At 41.8% G+C, this 18,229-nt stretch overlaps 1 protein-coding gene across 5 annotated transcripts in view; it reads left to right on the top strand.

Moving 5' to 3' along the window:
- The window catches only part of LOC306827721 (discs large homolog 1-like protein), a 107,376-nt gene that overhangs the window by 38,242 nt on the left and 50,905 nt on the right, over positions 1-18,229 (top strand). Inside the window, exon 1 of one of the 5 annotated variants that reach the window (XM_079349734.1) lies at positions 2,231-3,751. The exons of the other annotated variants lie outside the window; for them this stretch is intronic. Coding sequence (XP_079205860.1) covers positions 3,482-3,751 — 270 coding nt within the window. The 5' untranslated portion in view covers positions 2,231-3,481. Of the gene's footprint in view, positions 1-2,230; positions 3,752-18,229 lie in introns of those variants that run through there. 5 annotated transcript variants of the gene reach the window in all.

The following is an 18,229-nucleotide window of genomic DNA, read 5'->3' as shown; positions in this document are numbered from 1 at the left end:
CTAGCTACGATTACTGTCCCCTTACCCTGCTAGCATGATTGATATTGCTTTTTCCCCCTGGCTGTATAAGGAGCCCAGGTTGCTTTAATGATGCGACCTAAAGCCATAGACTGTTTTCAGCCAGCAGCTGTGTTGTTGAGAGAGAGAGAGTGTGTTAAAGACAAGCAGCAACATCCGGTGTGGAAAGATGAAGCTCATCCTTTAAAACCGTGCAGTTTTTATTTACAAAAGAAATTAACAGCCTGGTTCAAAATATAGGTCTGATTACCTCGTTTCTCGATCGACAAACACTTTATGGAGGGAGAATTTTTTGATAGCTCATCCATTTTGTGAAGGATAAACGTTGTTTACAATAACAGGGAAGTTGTCCTGATGGGCAGGCCAGGTGCTGTGTCACAGTTTGTCAAGAAAAGGTTGAAAGCCCGCCTCATCTCCATGCAGCCTGTCATTAGGTCCACTGAAAAGTTCGACTGAGGCAGAATTCACAGAATGGTGACTCTTATCGATGGGACAACAAAGCCGCCTGCAGTAACAGATGAGTGACGTCACTCAGGCTCTATCCATACACGTATACCATCTATGGTTAAAGAACATACATTTAGCTTGTATTCTACCATGCAACACTCAATGCATGTTTGTAGACTGAAATATTTTACCTGGATAGTTTGTAGTAAAATATTTTGGATTGATTACCAAGAAATGTAAAACTTCCCATCAGGCTAATGCTAACTTTTCCTCTTCTTCCATCACCAGGATAATGTCAACTGTGTGTTTAAAACATGAAACAAGGATGGTTGTAATACCTGCATACATACAGTCGCCTAATACCACTTTGTCTTTAGTTACAACTGAAACACAAAAAATGTAAACATAAGATTAGACTATAGGAGCACCAAACACATTCAAATCATCAGCATGGTTAGCATGATTGTTAGCATCATGATTGTGTGCATGTGAGAGCCTTATGTTATGTTAGTTTTTTTTGTTTTTGTTTTTATAGAAACAACATCTCCTTTCTCTGTGGGGCTAACAATGTCACAAGCAATGCCATTCAATTTAAAAGAAACTGTCTAAGCTCAGCTATTGGGAATTAAAAGGCTGTCTGCTACGATCACATTTTTTTTAAGCATGTAGGGGTAATGGTTGCTCCCACAACACCCAAGCTTTCAATGTTATTTAGTGACAATCTTCATGAGAAAACACTGAGAGGTTAGTGGCAACTAGCTACATCAAGTAAGATACATGGGTAACATCTGTAGCCTCATTATTCTTTGAACACCTTGTTCAGGGTATTTTTTATTAGTCTACTGATAAAACTGCCCCCCCCACTCCTGTCAGACATGAGACAGGTTTCTTCTGGTTAAGTAAAGAAATCAACATGAGAAAGTCCCTGTGACATCTTTTAAGATCACAGAAAACAACACATTCATCAGCCAGTGCCAGGTGTATTTCAGGACTCTGAAAGCTGTTGCCATAGATACAGTTCCCAAGGAAACACAGGATGAAGCTGTGACAGGGGTCCTGCTCCACCTGCCTAATCCTCAGGGAGGCTATCAGTGGATGTAGGCTAACTACCTGAGATGCTATAGGAAATGGCTGAAAAAGCTCTGATTAGTTTGTTGTAGCGGGCTCCTCTTTGCTGCGTTAGTCAGACTGTGACTGATGATCCACCGAGCTAATCCAGAGCACGCTCAAGCCTGCAGGCCTTTAAGTCATGCTTTAGGGATGTTGTGAGGACATTCGCTCGCCCAGCCGTCTACTTTCTCCTCTTCCTCCTCCTTTCATGTCAGTCAGTGCCCAGCAACAGCCTGTTGTTTTCCATTCTGGAATTGTCTGTGTATGTCTGCTTGTGTGTGTGAGCATGTGTGTGTGTTTTTGTGTGTGTGAGCGTGTGTGTGTTTTTGTGTGCGTGATCATGATAGAGAGTGTAGTGTGTGGGAGAGCTTGGTGCTGCAGTGTCTGGAACCAGCCTCAGGAGAAGTTCTATCACACACACAAACACCTACACACACACACACACACACACACACACACACGCACACACACAGCAGACCTGTTGGTAAAGTCCTTTCGAGTGTATTGTTGTCACTTTGAAACTGGGTGAACGTCTTTCTCTTATTTCACTCTGCCTCTCTCTGTCTCTCCCACACACACACCCTTTTGCACACACCTACATAGACACACACACACACACACAACCATCTTGTTATTGTCTAGCCACCGTGAGCATTCGATTTCTTCTCCCGTGTCAGTAAACTTGGTCTCCTGCATAAACTGCAACAGGCATCATGTTTTAGATGTGTCTGTGTGTATGTTTGGAGTAAGGGGCTCTCTGGCATGTCATTGGCTGTCTCGAATGTAGGGGGTGTGGCTTGTACCCGTAATGATATCTGACAGTTAGAGAGAGAGGGAGAGAGAGAGAGAGAGAGAGAGAGAGAGAGGCGTCAGGTTGCAGCTCCATTAAAAGACAATTTACTGAAAGACAAAAAGAGGGGAGAGAGGAGGTGGGTGTGGGTGGGTTAAAAGAAAAAGGGGAGAGAGAGAGAGAGAGAGAGAATGAATAATGTGCTGTACTGAGCGAGAGAGACGAGAGGAGAGAGGGAGACTTGGAGCGACATCACAGATGTAGGAGGGAGGGGAAGAGAGAGAAAACAGAAGAGTTGCAGAATGATTCTTCCAACCATCCACCTACTTCAGATGCTCTCCTCCTCCTCCTCGCTTGCATCCTTCCACCTCCCTCCTTCCATCCATCCCTCCCTTCTGTCTCCCTTCCATATTTAATGGGAGCGCACACAGTGACAGAAGGGAGATTGACTGGTCATCTCCTTGGACAGGAGGGAGGGAGGAAGAGGTGTGGTGGAGAGAGAAAGAGGAGAGAAAGAGTGAACTCCCTCAAATAATCAATCCTCATATCCTGCCGTTTGCTTGGCCCACGCTCGCCCTCACTTTCTGTTGAAGAGAGGAGCTGAAGAAAGGAGATTTTGGACTGCCAGAGAGGACGATGGTGGTTATTTCTCCTGGCTAGAGAGAAGATGGGATGATGGAAAAATGGATGGACAGCAAAGACAAATGGGATGATGGATTAAGCAGTGGGTGGATGTACAGCGACCCTGACTGAACGCCTGATGCTTAAACTCCACGAGGACTCTGTCTACCTGCTCGGGACTTTCTACCTTCTCCTCCAACTCCACCTCCAGCTCCTCCTCCCGATCTGCCAGCTGCTCACTCCTTACTCCTGAGGGAGCTGGGGAGAAAAGAAAGAGATAATAGTAAGAGAAGAGGAGCTGAAATTAGCAAGGAAGAATAAAAGCAACAAAATCCACTGCAGAAGAAAAAGGAAAAGCGAGACTGTGTGCAACACTTTGGGTGGAGGAAGAGAAGCGAGAGAGCCGAGTGACGGAGGAGAGAAACTGGAGATGAAGCAGTGGAGAAGCGCTACAACATGAACCCGTCTGCCTGAGAGAAACAGGCGGCAGATAGGATGAACTACATTTTCGGAAACAACACTCTATACCCCCGAAGCGCCAGAGTAGGCGGGGGGTCCGGGGGTCAAGGGGCAGGACTAGGAGTCAAACAAAAACTAGGACCTAAGAGGGGCTCCTCAGAGGAGCTCGCACCTCCCCACACCTCCTCCCCCTCCACCTCCTCTCCCGCCTCCTCATCTCCCTCCACCTCCTCCTCACGCTGGCAGCAGCTCCTCACCTTCTTCTCCAAAAGGAGTGCCTTCACTGACTGTATCACTGCTGGCCAGGTAACACACACGTCACAATGTGTGTATAATGTGTGTGTGTGTCGAGAGAGTGCTTTATGCTTGAGGGGTGGTAGGGGTGGGAGGCTTGTAACTTAACCTAGGTTTTTGTTGTGTGTGTGTGTGTGTGTGTGTGTGTGTGTGTGTGTGTGTGTGTGTGTGTGTGTGTGTGTACGTGTGTACATGAGGCCGGTCATTACATTCGCGAACTTTCTCCAGTTTCAGTTTCTTGGCCAAATCGGAGAAACAGGGAGGCATTCAGAAGCAGTAGGCTGGATTTAAATTGAAGTTGAAGCAGCTCTCTGTTTGTGGTGGAGATAACGTTGTCATGGAAATGAGCCCTGGCATGGTGTACGAGACCTAGAGAGCTTGTGTGTTGCCATGGAAAAGACATCATTTAGCTGACGATTGCGTTGCCTGACCGTGCCAGTCCAGTGGCACGAGATGTTTGAATGAAGGTGTGTGGATGATCCACCTTTGTTGTATTTTTACCCAATATGCCACATAAGTGCTGAGTTAAACAGAATACAAAGCTCTGCATCACATTTAAATATAATGTGAAGAGAATGTTTGACTTGCTTGAAACAAACGTACAGTGCGGTGATAAAGTGCGACATGCTGCGGATCCACACCATCACTCATAAATGAGCCTCCTAAAGGATCCAACTTTGTCTGCTGTCTCTGAAAATATTCAAGAGTTACAGCAAGAGTCAAATATCCACCTCTAGGGCTTTGAGAGACGAGCAGATCACGAAAGGAGGAAAACTAGTGGGGCCATTAAAAACGTTAGCACACCTTAAAAGATGACAAAAATCCACTTATACACCCTGTTCCTTCCAAATTCTCGGGAACATTGATTAAAAAGACAACATCACAGGGACAGCTTAAGAGAAAGATGAAAAAGAACCAAAAAGATTTTTTTGTGGGAAAATTAATGAAATGTTTAAAACTGTTTTCTTAAATAAGATCGGGATTTAGAGTGGGGGCCTTTTTACATGGCCAATAAATATTTCACGTCCCCACCCCCACAGCAATGCATGGGTTAACATGCTGAATGTATTCTAATGTAAGTGATATACTGACACTCTGTCTGTAGAGACAAGCAATAGTATCCCTTTAAAAAATCATAAAGAAAGATTTAGTTTGTTTTTCTGCTACCAGAAGACAGTTAAAAAGTTATTTAAAAGTATAAAAACAAATATATTCATCTTCAGCCATGTGGGAATGTTTGAACTGTTGTTTAAAGTAGTTTCCCTAATTGTTGTAATCTTTCTTTATGATACAATTAGCTTTATCCCAATCCCAATTTATCAGTTACACACTTGGCCAGTTCAATAAAGGGCCAGCATCGATACATACTCTGAATGTTATCAGCTTAAACTGTGCCCTGGTTTTTTATAATCCTCACAGATCCATTCATATAAACGACCTCCGTGTTAGCACGACTTGCAAAGCAGTCATGAGAATCTCTGAAGGACCCTGAAGGGCACGATGTTCCTGAGTTGGTTAAGGGTTTCACATGATGCAGCCTCTGAGGAGCTGAAATCTCCGTATGAAGTGTCTAAAGCCTCGGGCACCAGACACCTATTCTATGAGCAGCACAAAGTCCCTTCTTCTTCTTTGAATTAGTTAAAGAGAGATGTCGGGTGCACAGACTTAAATCCATTTCATTTATGAGCATTTTAAATGAACACCATCTGGCCTTGAAAGATGTTTATGGTTCAAGATATTGATATAAGATACTTATATTTAGTCCCACCCCAGCTCCATCTGCTGATACTGGATACCAGACGTCCGAGTTAACAAAACTGCAAAAATACTTTGTTCTTCAAAGGTTGCTCTTGTGATTGGAAGCTACAATATTCACACCTGAAAAAACTCACTTCGTAAGACTTCACATTTGAAACACCGTCAACAATATTTTTGTCCTGAAAAGATTATTATTATTTTTTTCTTAAATGTTCCACACATTCCTGAACTTTCCATCCAAATCTGCAGCAAATTGTAAAAGATTTCATAACAAAAGAAAATGAACACAGGCTTATAAAGAGTTAAAATAGTTACATGAAGTCTTGTTTGGGGCAGCAGTAGCTCAGACCGTAAGGGATGTGGGTTGGGAACCAGAGGGTCGCCGGTTCAAGTGCTGATACGGACCAAAATATGCAACACTGGTCTCAAGTGCCAGACTACTTCTCGAACACTGCCGAGGTGTCCTTGAGCAAGACATCAAACCCCCTACCAGCCCCCGCACTCTGACATCTCTTCATAAATGCATGTCCACAGGTGTGCATGTGTGTGTGAGAAGCATGTCTCTAGAATAACAGAGTTACTTTGAATAAAGTTTAGAAAATCAATCAATTAAACAATAAATACAATTAAAATCAAATGAATCTGTTTTGAAGTATGATCAATGAGCTGCAGTGTTTGACAGTGTTTCCTCTGGTAGAGTCTTATATCCTCACACAGGAGGATAGAGAAAACGTCACTGCTAAGTTGATGTGGAATATATGAATATATGTGACTCTCCATTTAGCCACACATTGACTGTTCTGTCAGTCTCTGGAGGGAGGCGCAGGCTTCACCAGACATCTTAGTGACATGTCATGGTTTAAAAACCTGTTGTAATCACACTTTTTAACATTGATGATTTTTCTTCATCAAAGGGGTGAAATCTTTATTATTATTTTTTTAGTTCAAATGAAAACCCACTTTTTTTTCTACATTATATGACAAATTAGGTAATGACTTCATTGGATCCAAAGCTGTATAATCGATCTTAAACTCCTGAGTGGACGGGGGACCACTCACCATGTCCAAGCCTGCAGCACTTACACAGCTGTCTGCAGATTTACAGCACGGCCCATGGAAAAAAGTTAACCCTCCCTCTCACAGTAATCATATTGGCAAGTGATTTCCCAAGGTGTTGCCATTTTCCTGTCTAAGGCACTTACTGCATGACTGATAGGCCATTATACCAAACAAACACACACACAGATTTAGGTCCTGTCCAAAGAGAGAACTTTTTTTTTCACTTTTTGATGTAAGTGGTCTGGATCTGCAGAATTTGCAGCTCAGGTTGAAAATATTCCATGATACATTTTAAACTGTGAGTGTTTGTGTGTTTAAATGACAAGGTCAGAGCCAACGTCAGAGTTGGGGGCGGGGCATCCTGTGGGGGAAAATAATACAAAGACACAGATTTTAACACTAGTGCTCATGAGCTGTCATGTCTCACATTGATTCGTTACTGTCAATTGACAAATAAAGGTACATTCATAAACTGGACAGTGTGGGATGGAATTGTTTCTGATAAGTTTTAAAGTATGTTAGTGTGTAAAACACTGCACAAATGTAAGACACAACATCACATTAGCTTTAGATATGATAAATAACACTGAATGTAATATAAGTACTCTGGTACCATACAGACATTGACACTGAATACAATAGCATGTTTCAGTTCATTCCATTTAACTGCTTTTTATTAACATTATTCTTTTATTTGTTGACTGTTGATAAATGGGGGGCGGCAGTTGCTCAGTCTTTAGGGACTTGGGTTGGGAACCGGAGGGTCGCCGGCTCGAGTCCCGGCACGGACCAAGTCCGGAAACTGGTCTGGTAGCTGGAGAGGTGCCAGTCCATTTCCTGAGCACTGCCGAGGTGCCCCTGAGCAAGGCACCGAACCCCAAAAACTGCTCCGGAGCGCTCGCTGTGGGCAGCCCCCTCACTCTGAGACCTCTCCATTAATGCAGAGTGAAAACCAAATTTCCCCTCGTGGGATTAATAAAGTATATATATATAAAAAAAAAAGTGCTGTTAAGAAAGCTCAGTTTGCAGGACGTGATATGTAGTTTAGTTGCATTTGAACGATTAATCCTACGTTCATGGTCCCACTGAAACAATCTACTCTGTGTGGATAAGAGGAAGATAACGTTTGGATTTTATATCTGACTAACTTCGTCCTCCCGCCTTTTCGTCTTTCCTTCTCGGCTTCGTGCTTCGGTGGGGTAAAATATCCAACTCTAGATTTGGATGTGTCCGTGTATTGGTAGTGAAGAAGGGCACACAGCATCCCTTCAGCAATGTGTCGAGCGCTTTTATCCCTCAGAGTGAAGCAGATATGACGCTTTCTGGCCGATCCCCTTGATGCCATCTGTATTTATACAAATGTTGGGAGCCTTATATACATTTATGGAGTGGAGACCCCTCTTGGCCATGTTGATAGAGTCAGCGAGGATGTGTTCATTTAGGATTCACGTGGATCGTATGAAAGGATACGAACAAATGACAGATGTGGCTGTAATGGTTGTAGGGTTCATTGATGGATTTGTGACTCAACATGGTGGAGTCATAGTCGTGTTAAATTTGAGTTTTTGAACAAGCTGCATTAGGATTGTGTGTATACTGTATAATACTGAACAGAAGGAGTGTGGAATACAAGCGTAAGATGTCGAGGTCTGATATATGTTAGAGCACAGACATGTTTTATCTTCCCTGGAACGCGTTCAGTGCAGAATCTCTTCCTTTTTCTGTCAAACAGCAGTATTGATGCCTTGAGCTATTAGCCCATCAGCAATACGCCTGCCTCAGTGGCTCCAGTGTTGACGTTAGCTTGTCTTCAGTTTGATTTTATCCCATTAGAGACCAGAAAAGAGCCAAAACGATCTTCTACCTTCTCCCTGCTGAGTTCAGTGCAGAATCCTGTTGCCTCAGGATCGGCTTGATCGGCTGTCATGTATATATATATATATATATATATATATATATATTTTTTTTTTTTTTTACCGTAATACCTTGTACTGTACAATATCTTCGCGCGTGTTGAAAAGCCTTTACGCTCAGCCCAACTCTTTTTCATTGTGTTTGTGTTCCTTTCATTGTTTTTGTTGTGAACAGACTCCTCGCCCCCATCCTGTCTCTCTGTATAATTGATGAGTGGTAGAGCAGAGGTATAAAAGTCATCCCGCTCCTTTAGAAAGAGCTCTAAAAGCCTTAAAGAGGTGTTTAGTGGTCACAGGAAATTGAGGTACACTGTATGGATAGGGGTGAGGAGAAAAAATGCGGAGGGAGAGAATTAGTGATTGATTAGGACTGGGAGGGAAACCCAATCCCTGCCTATTAGCTTAAAGCTGGCAATGAGACCATATCATGCACATTTTATTAGTTCAATAATGAAACCATCAACATTAAGAGCACATATCAAAGCTATCTGTCTAAATAGGTTGAGTTTTTAACTATAAACAGCCCAGTGGGTGTAAGTAAGTGTTACTGGTTTTACATCCTCAGTTTTCTCTTTAAGGTTACGACCGCACTCTTTGTCATTGTGTTAGCATTCAGGAAGCAGAAAGCTTAGCACAAACGTTTTAATAAATACTAAATGCATGGGGAGGCTTTTCACAGCAACATACAAAAATTGTAAAACACAGAGTAACATATCTGGAATTTGAAAGAGGTATGGAAATGTCATTTCTATATATTGGGTCATTTTAAAATGGAAAATGTGTGGGAGCAAAGTGCTCCTGCACAATATAGAGTTCAACAATACACACACGATGTGCTCCTCCATAGAGTGGCTCATTATCCTTCATGCTGCCCAAGGAAACTTTCCACTCTACCTGTGCCTCATGGGATAGCGCTGTGCATGTGGAGGCTCCTCTGGTTGTCTTGGTCATGTGACTTCAACCTGTTGCTCTTGAGAATTATCTGTAAAGGTTCAATTCGAGGGGATTTGTCTGGAGCAGGTGGACATGCACATGTGTTCTTAATTTCCATATTTGGCTTCCACAAGTGCACTCTAGCTTTTTTAGTGGAATAATATACCAGTCGAAGCATTTTTGGCTAACTACAATATCCAAATTGCAGATGCTAAAATTGCATGAGTCAGGCTAAACGTATGACAGCACTGCATAACAATGAAGGAATGAAATGCTGCAGAGATGTGCCATGCAAAATCTTTTTCTCCAAAAGTGGGAACACAAGTTTGTTTTGGTACACAGAATGACACATCATGATGATTTTGACACATTCTCTGCGATCATAAATATTTTGTATTAAAAAAAAAAATCCCACTTGTGTATCATATTACAGATGTGACAATGTCAGTATTCAGTAGTTGTGCAGCCTTCAAAGATTCTGATCAAATGGCTTGAATGTATAGTCCATGCTGTTTTTTCTAAATATTATATTTCAGGAAAAAAAAAAACTCTACTGCTACATGAAAAGACTGAAAATAGTAAGAAAAGACTCACTGTCAGATAAACACAGTCAAGTATTTGGTATCATGGACTAGTTACATATCAAAGATGTGCACTCGGCTGCACATTTCATCTCTCATTGTTATCACAATTTCAGCTTTTGTAATTATTGCAAAAGTCTGAATTTATCCAAGTAAATGAGGAAATAAAACCAAAACGACTTCTACCTGCTTGGCAGATTTTCGTATACTGTAGAGTCATGGCTGTAACGGCCACGCTTTTACATTTTGATGCACTCAAATGAAGCTCAAGCTAGCATTAAGCTACCCACAAATGAATTCTTGCCAATGGAGTGGTAAAAACAACAAGCAGATATTTATTAAACATGAAGAGTCGGAAAAAAAAAAACAATTGAGACACAGCTCATATGCACAATGCACAATTTACTATGTGTTTATCACACGTCATACCATTATTGCTATATTGAACAATATTAACACTTACTGTAGTGCATATGTGCTTCATATGGTGAATGGCATGCTTAATATGCACACAATGAACAGTAGAAAAAACTTGTTTCATTTAGATAAAATATATTGAGTCTTCCCATTTTTTTTTAAATAAACGGACATGGAAGTCCAATTTTTTTTAAGACTTTAACCCCTCAGAACACGTTGTGACATTTTCTTTTATGCTAAATATAATCTTTAGGCACAAACAGTTCACAGCTTCTGCCACACTATCTGTATAGATCATCTGTTAGTGAGTGGGCAGTGTGTCATAAACCAAAGTTAGAGTTGTATTACTGGGAAACTTCACACCAAAACTGCAAATTTAGACCTCCCACAGTCTCAGAAACCAACTACATCATCACCACAGCGGGTCAGGGGAAGGCAGGGAGGGGGATTTTAAAATGCTTTACATCCATCACTGGAAACCAGTGACACATTCACACTTGAACATGTTCAAACTTGTTCTGGCCCTCAGAGACCCTCTTCAGAGTTGAGCCTGTAGTTTTCTGTTGGACTGTGCATCATTAATGTTGTTTTTCTTTGCTTTAAAAAAAATCAACCAATCATTCTCCGTGTTTTTTTGTTCAAGTACAATCAATCCAAACAGTGTGGAGGGGATGTCATCGGTGGGAGGGGCTTGTGCAAATGTTTACAACCTCAACCGTGATCACCCAACAAAAGAGCTCCACTGAGTGTGGGCCAATGCTGCGGGCGGCATCACCTGTTGTCATGGTGATGCTGCTATGCTGATCACCAAGCAGTGTGGCATGTTGGTGTGTGTGCATGTGTGTGTGTGTGTTTGTGTGAGATAGAGTTAGGAAAAATAAAATAAGTAGATGAGCATGTGTGAACCTAAAATCTTAATATACTCTCACTCAGTGGTGAACACGCGTGTGCACACACACACACACAAACACACGCACACGCACACACATTGTATTGGAGCAGTGAGTAGTGCATTAGATAGGGGCAGCATGAGTGTGTGTGTGTCTGGGAGGTGTTGCATCACCTTCTGTGTGTGGGATGAAGCTTGCATATCGGCTCTCTCCCACACACACAGGCAGACACACACACACACACACACACACACACACACACACACAGACGTCTCCACACAGACACAAGTCTTCTACTTGCAGCCTGTTCTCTGTCTCTGCCGATATAATCAACGCAGATTAGCTGACCAAGAGCAATCGCTTAATATAACCACTAACTAATGAGGCTGCACACAACATGACAGCTCCATCAGTCCCTCAGTAATGGGAATGGGAACATTTGACACGGCTGAAGGCTTGACCTTTTCAGTGCTACAACACTGAAACTTCATCACTGCATGTGACCGGCGATCACGTGAATCAAAAGCTTTCAAAGCAGATATAGTGGCTGCTCTCAGATGTTTATCTCATACGCTGATGTCATAAGACCAGTCAGAGTAATATTACACACTTTGTCATGGAGGGGTTTCACTAAAAGACAGGCCTGCTTAAAACAAAGATTTTGATTTGAAAAGCTTACATTAGAGAAAACCAAAATAGGAAAAAATACATCAAAATCATAATTTTACAGTCAGTAACAGAAAAGATGGATATAGAGACTGGACACAAATGCCTGAATGTGCTGCTCTTCTGTTGCTGTATATCTCAGTCAGCCTAATATGTTTGGTTATGGAAGTTGTTTGAGTAAAACAAAGTTATTCAGATAAGTCACTAAAGGCTTATATTGATCAATTTGAATTGTTCTTTTTTATTCAAAACAACTGCTGTAGGAGATAATAATGAATAATAGCCTGCTGCTGCTTTCTTGTCATTCTCATTAGTGTGATTTCTCATTTGTGTTTGAACCTGGTGGGGAACATGTTGTTTTACCATCTTAAGTTACAGAACCAGAGGAGGAATAAATCAGCACCTCTCTCTTATGAAGTCCTACAGTGTTGACAGTTAGTCTGCATAGTTTTCCATAACTTGTGGTGCAGCTCCTTGATCTCTGCCAGAGATAAGGCAGGGGGCAGCAACTGAATATTCTGCAATCTGAGTTTGTAATTAAGTCATGGAGGAAGAGATCTCGAGGCTGGCAGAAGACACCCCAATAAAGAAAGGAGGAGACGGAGTGGCAAACTAATTTGCACAGGGACTAAAACCATATCCCTTACATATACCATTACAGCTAAATGACTTCACAGTGAGACTGAGGCTGTGCCAGATGAGATGACGAAGAACAAGCTGCTGTAAGCCTTCAAGAGAAAACAGCAAAAGAGCGAGGATGAGACGCTGACAGATGAGAAAAGAGAGACCTGTAGTTGCTAAATGAGCTCCTCAATTACTGTCAAAGTGCGTCCTGACCTGAGGAGCTTTCCAACAAGCACAGGAAGGATTAATTTCTGAGGTTAACAATTAGTGTTCGAGGAGGATGTCGATGTGGGTGAGACGTTCTGCACTGTTAACCTCACCACTATCACATCACCTTCTCTTCATAATACTGGATTGTAGCTTGGTGACCATGCAAGCCAACAAATTGTATTTATTGTATGTAGGTCTGCAGTTAATTAAGCCTTTGCTCCGCATGAACTCCTGATGAAATCAAAAAGTACAATCATGTGAAATGGTTGCAGTTTGGTTGGGTTGAGACACCAAATGTACTTGTTTAGATTCAGAAAAGGACAGACGTAAAGATTCATACTTTATGTTGGTTAAAATAATTCCACATCTGCTCTTTATCAGGACATGAACCTCAGAGTTCTGTATCAACATTTGTTGGCTTTTGTCATCCAACATACTCATTCTGTGTTTGGTCACATTTCATTTGGTGCCCTTTTTTGGGGGGTTACATTCTTTTTTCCTCTGCGAAGTAACTTGGAATCATTTTAGCGAAATATCCCGACATGTAAAGAGCATTCTCCTGTGGTTATTGGGACGATATGCCATTGATAGGTCCCAAAGAAAGCGATACCTTCATGTTGCTGTACTGATTGAACGCCGTTAGCATTTTGATATATTGATACGAGCATCACTTAACCTTCAACTGAAAAAAAAATTAAATAAAAATGCCAACAGTGAATTCTCCCAGACTGATGTGGTGACAATCCGACACGTTTTTTGAACTCCCTCAGTCTGATGGGTCAGTCTGACCCAGAACATCAAGCGTGGATTGAATTAAGGAAACCATTCCTCAGAATTAATGAATTGATGCTTGACAGACTAATGTGATATGTTTTTTAATCACTTTCTGAATTATTCCTCACAGATCCGTGTCAAATGGTAATGGCTTAGGAAATTAAGCAGAGTGTGCTGACTCAAATGTTTTATGAATATCAATATTTGAGGGGGAAGTTTTTTAACCCTGAAATACCTTTGATACGATTGCTCTGATCATAAAAGCTTCTCTTTATTTACTGCAGACTGTACAAAGAGTTGGACTTGTGGTCCATTGCACCCAGTTTGGCTGCTGTCTTCATTTTGGACTTATAGATAGATAGATAGATAGACAGACAGACAGACAGACAGACAGACAGACAGACAGACAGACAGACAGACAGACAGACAGACAGACAGACAGACAGACAGACAGACAGACAGACAGACAGACAGACAGACAGACAGACAGACAGACAGACAGACAGACAGACAGACAGACAGACAGATAGATAGATAGATAGATAGATAGATAGATACTTTATTGATCCCGAGGGAAAGTGCCAGAAGTGACTATTTGGATAAGTTAGAGTGTCAAATTGGTAAACCTGTTTCCTGATTCCTTAGCAGATCATAACATTATCTGTGAATTGTCTACAGAGGTAACAGTTTAACTGAGAAGCACTTCTTTTTTTTTTTTTAACTCATCCTTCGTTATTTCTTCTGTTGTCTTGTAAACTCAATCATGACCTCCTCTTTTTTTTTTAAAGGTTTATTTTTGGCCTTTTTGCCTTTATTGATAGGACAGTGGATAGAGTCGGAAACAGGGAGAGAGTGGGGAGAGACATGCGGGAAAGTGGCCACAGGCCGGACGCGAACCCGGGCTGCCCGCGCGAGGAGCAATGCCTCGCAACATGGTGCGCGCGCTGCCGCTGCGTTATCGGCGCCACCAATCATGACCTCCTCTTTACAAAGCAGGCCATTTTGTCAACTTTCAGTCCTTATGTACAAACAGCTATTAAACTAAATTGTGGGCAGAGTTGAAAATGTTTTCAGACTAGAGAACTGACAAATCAACACCATCCCACTTTTTGTTTCTTGTTTCCCACTCTGGTCTAAAGTTAGAGGTAACACACGATGTGCCTCAGAGGCCGGGCCGAAAAAGATCACGAGCAATGGTACTACTATTTGAAATGTTGTCTGTTAGCACATTAGCTGTAGCATCATAATAAAGTGTTTTCACTCCACGTTTAATAGGTTCTGAATGATAAACCTGGATCTGTCCTGTTTTACAGAAAAGAACACATTATTTATTTTTCATGTGTTCGGCTACAATTAAAAGGCTAACACCCCCCTAACCTGAAATCACTGCAGACAGTTGAAATGAATCCTGAATTTGTCTGTCGTGAGTGGCTGCTGGTGAGAAGTTTGATAATGAAGATATCAGACAGTAACCTCACATCAGCCCTGATCCATTGAGACCATGACTCGGCTGTGCTGAGATGCTTTTTATAGTCATCTTTACTTTTGGATAATACGTTCATCTGTGTCTGTGAATTACTCACTATGTGTCATATTAAGGACTTCAGGAACTTTCATAGAAGCTGATACTGACAGTCTGCAGCACTGTCATTTCATTATTATTTTTACAAATTTGAATTTTGTACACATTATTTAAAGTAATGTCCAGTTATCACATCATCAGTCTACATGTGAGGACATCATGCAAGAGGAGATATTTACTCATAAAAAAGCTGTACACGAGATGCTATCAGTCAGCACATGTAGTAAGATGAAACTTAACAATTAGCTAACCACCACCAACCTGAACAGTAGCTTTGTGTTCAACAGATGTTTAAACATGTGTTTCTTGTATGCTATTGTCTGTCCTAATTATGTGTATAAGATGTAACTATTTATAACCTCTCCCCACCCCCTTTGTCTGTCTGTGTGTGCTGGAGTTTTGTCTCCTGACAAACGAGATGAAGTGTTGCAGTTTTGTTGTGTGATTTCATATTTGTTGTCAATCACTGCTGATAGTATCAGGCAGCTGAAACTCAGATTTCAGTAATGATGAAGGAGCATTATAATAGCGAAGAATCTTTGTATCTGTCTGCTTCAGGCTCCCATCAGTGCTGTGGACTCTGAGCCCCCCTGCTGGTCACAGACAGTATTGCTGCATTTTCTTGTTGCACATTTGAGTTGGGGGGGGGGGGGGGGGGGGGGGGGGGCAACTGTCAAGGGAATTCTGTTTTCTGTTTCATCCAAGACTTTTTCCAAATCCCTGGATCCCCATCCCAATATACTATTGCTGACTCTTCTGCTTTCCTCATTGAACACTTGATGTTAATGCATCGTGGGGGAATCAGGATTTCCGACTGACCTGCAAAGATAAATATGTGTTCTTTCACAGACCATTTAAGATCCATTTCACTGATTAAAGGTTTGACGCATTTCTAAACACCATCATCAGGTCACCCTGTTCCAGAACAAAGAGAAAGCGAGGATTCAATTAAGCAAGCCATTACACAGAATTGATGATGTGACGCTTGACAGACTAATTTGATGTGTTTCTTAATGCGTTTCTTAATAATTCTTCTCAGGGCCGTGTCAAAAGGGAGTGTGGGTGTGAAACTAGCAGAGTTTGACATGGTGTGGGCATGCTGACTCAGATGTTTCCTGAATAACAATATCTCAGGGCAATGAGCCGGGTCTGTGTTTCTTTCGACTCGATCTAGTAATTGTACAAGGTACTAGAAGCGGTTTGACCGATTAAAGTGATATTTTTATACAAAAATGATTTTCCTAAACTAGAGCTTCAACTCTAGTCCTTACCCTTTAGTCATCCTACACACCCCTCCTTTCCTCTATCTTTATTTTACGTCTCTCCCCCCCTCAGCCTGCAGCGCTGTATTAGTGCAGGCTTCATCTAACACTGTGATGCTAACAGTCTATTCTCCTTGCTCATCCTCCCCTGACTGAGCGCTTAGCCTGCAGCGCTAGCAGCACTTTGCACCGGGAACACTGACAGAAACGCAATAACAGCCTCTCTCGCTACCACCCTCACCCTCTCTTCATCTCTTTGTGCTCTCCACATGGGTGCTGCTTTTTAATGTGCCTATCTGCCTCTCTCCATCTCTTATCAGGCTGCTTTGGGGCGAGTGGTGGCATATATTAGCTGACAGTAGAGAGATATTTGGACCTGTGTGTTTGTCTCGTCCGGCTCGTTGTACCATTACTGTGGCAGCTCCTGATATTTCTTAAAGACCAGAAACTATGATTCAGTTATTATCTAAGATAGCAATTCTCTATTCATTCTACACATGAGTGTAAACATGAATTGAGGCTTTGAGTGATCTCTGTTTTGCCTGTTTAAATGTTAGTGGTGAGAGATATGACCTGAGAATCATAATCCCGGTACTTTATATCTTATTACTTTTTTGTGGTATAGTTGGCTATCACATCACAGTATTACATCATGAAAAGAGATGACACACATTTACACATGTTCACGCACTAAGAGCCCCCTCTTCCTCTCAGTCCAGCCTGTTTGATGCGTTCTCAACTTGTTTCTGTTTACGAGTCCAGAGAAAGTTATTTTTAAAGACTTCAGTTCTCAGGTCTGTGTGGTTTTGAGCTTGGTTTCTGTCCTTGCAGTTTCGTAAAGCTGCCGCTGAAATCACCACATATGCTGATGTTGTGTTTTCATACTAAAAGCATTCCAACTGCATGATGAAAAAGGGCCTTTTATTGTGAAGGATGTTTCAGAAATAGAATGTCAAAGTTGAGTGAGCTTTTCATTAACTCTGTAGGGTGTTACAATATTTACAGCCGCTCTTTTGAACGCTTCGTCAACGCTTATTAAATCAGAATTTGGACTTCAGAATTCAGGTTTACCTGGTTGCTACAGTTCGCTCCCAGCTCTGATCTGAGGAGGAGAAGAAGCCTTTTGATCGCTGGCTCTGCGTGTGTTTGTTCGCTGGCTCTGCTCTCACATCCTTTTCTGCCTAAGAAGAACACTCATCTGTATAAAAAGGTGGCAGAGATGCATCCAGGATGCTTTCATGATCTTTCCATCAAGGTCCAACTTAGTATTTTGTTCAAGGACACACAGACATGGGATCAGATGTAACTGGGGATCAAACCACCTGCCCTGTTGGAATGGCATGATGGATAGGATGTGATGCAACACCACACGACATGATACACTTCATCGCCCCTCGGGGGAATTTCACTTTGCTTCTGCTGCTGTTGTCGTACTCTATAGCTGCCTCCACACACTCGAGTCTGGGTAACTCAGGGGAGCACTAAAGAATGGAACAAAAAGTTTTGTACGACAGAAAGTCCAATTAAACTGCTGTGTAATGTCAAATGGATTTCATTTTTTATGCTGACTTTCTATACTTCACAATAATTTTTGTACAAAGGAAAAAAAAAATCACGTTTGGTTGGTAATTACAAAGCATCCAGTTTCCGTAGCAATGACTTGTACAATTGGTGACTCAAAGAAGAGGAGACATTTGCAATGTTTACTGTCAGGTCAATGTTTACTGCATCAAACGTCTGCTACTGAACTGAACTGACTCTATTTTGGACCTAATCATCATGTGACCAACACTACACCTGGAGTCCTGGACTATGTGTGTT

This window comes from Symphodus melops, assembly GCF_947650265.1.
Source record: "Symphodus melops genome assembly, chromosome: 8".
Taxonomy (NCBI): Eukaryota; Metazoa; Chordata; class Actinopteri; order Labriformes; family Labridae; genus Symphodus; species Symphodus melops.
The sequence above is the reverse complement of the archived record's forward strand: the minus strand, read 5'-3'. Positions and strand labels throughout refer to the sequence as shown.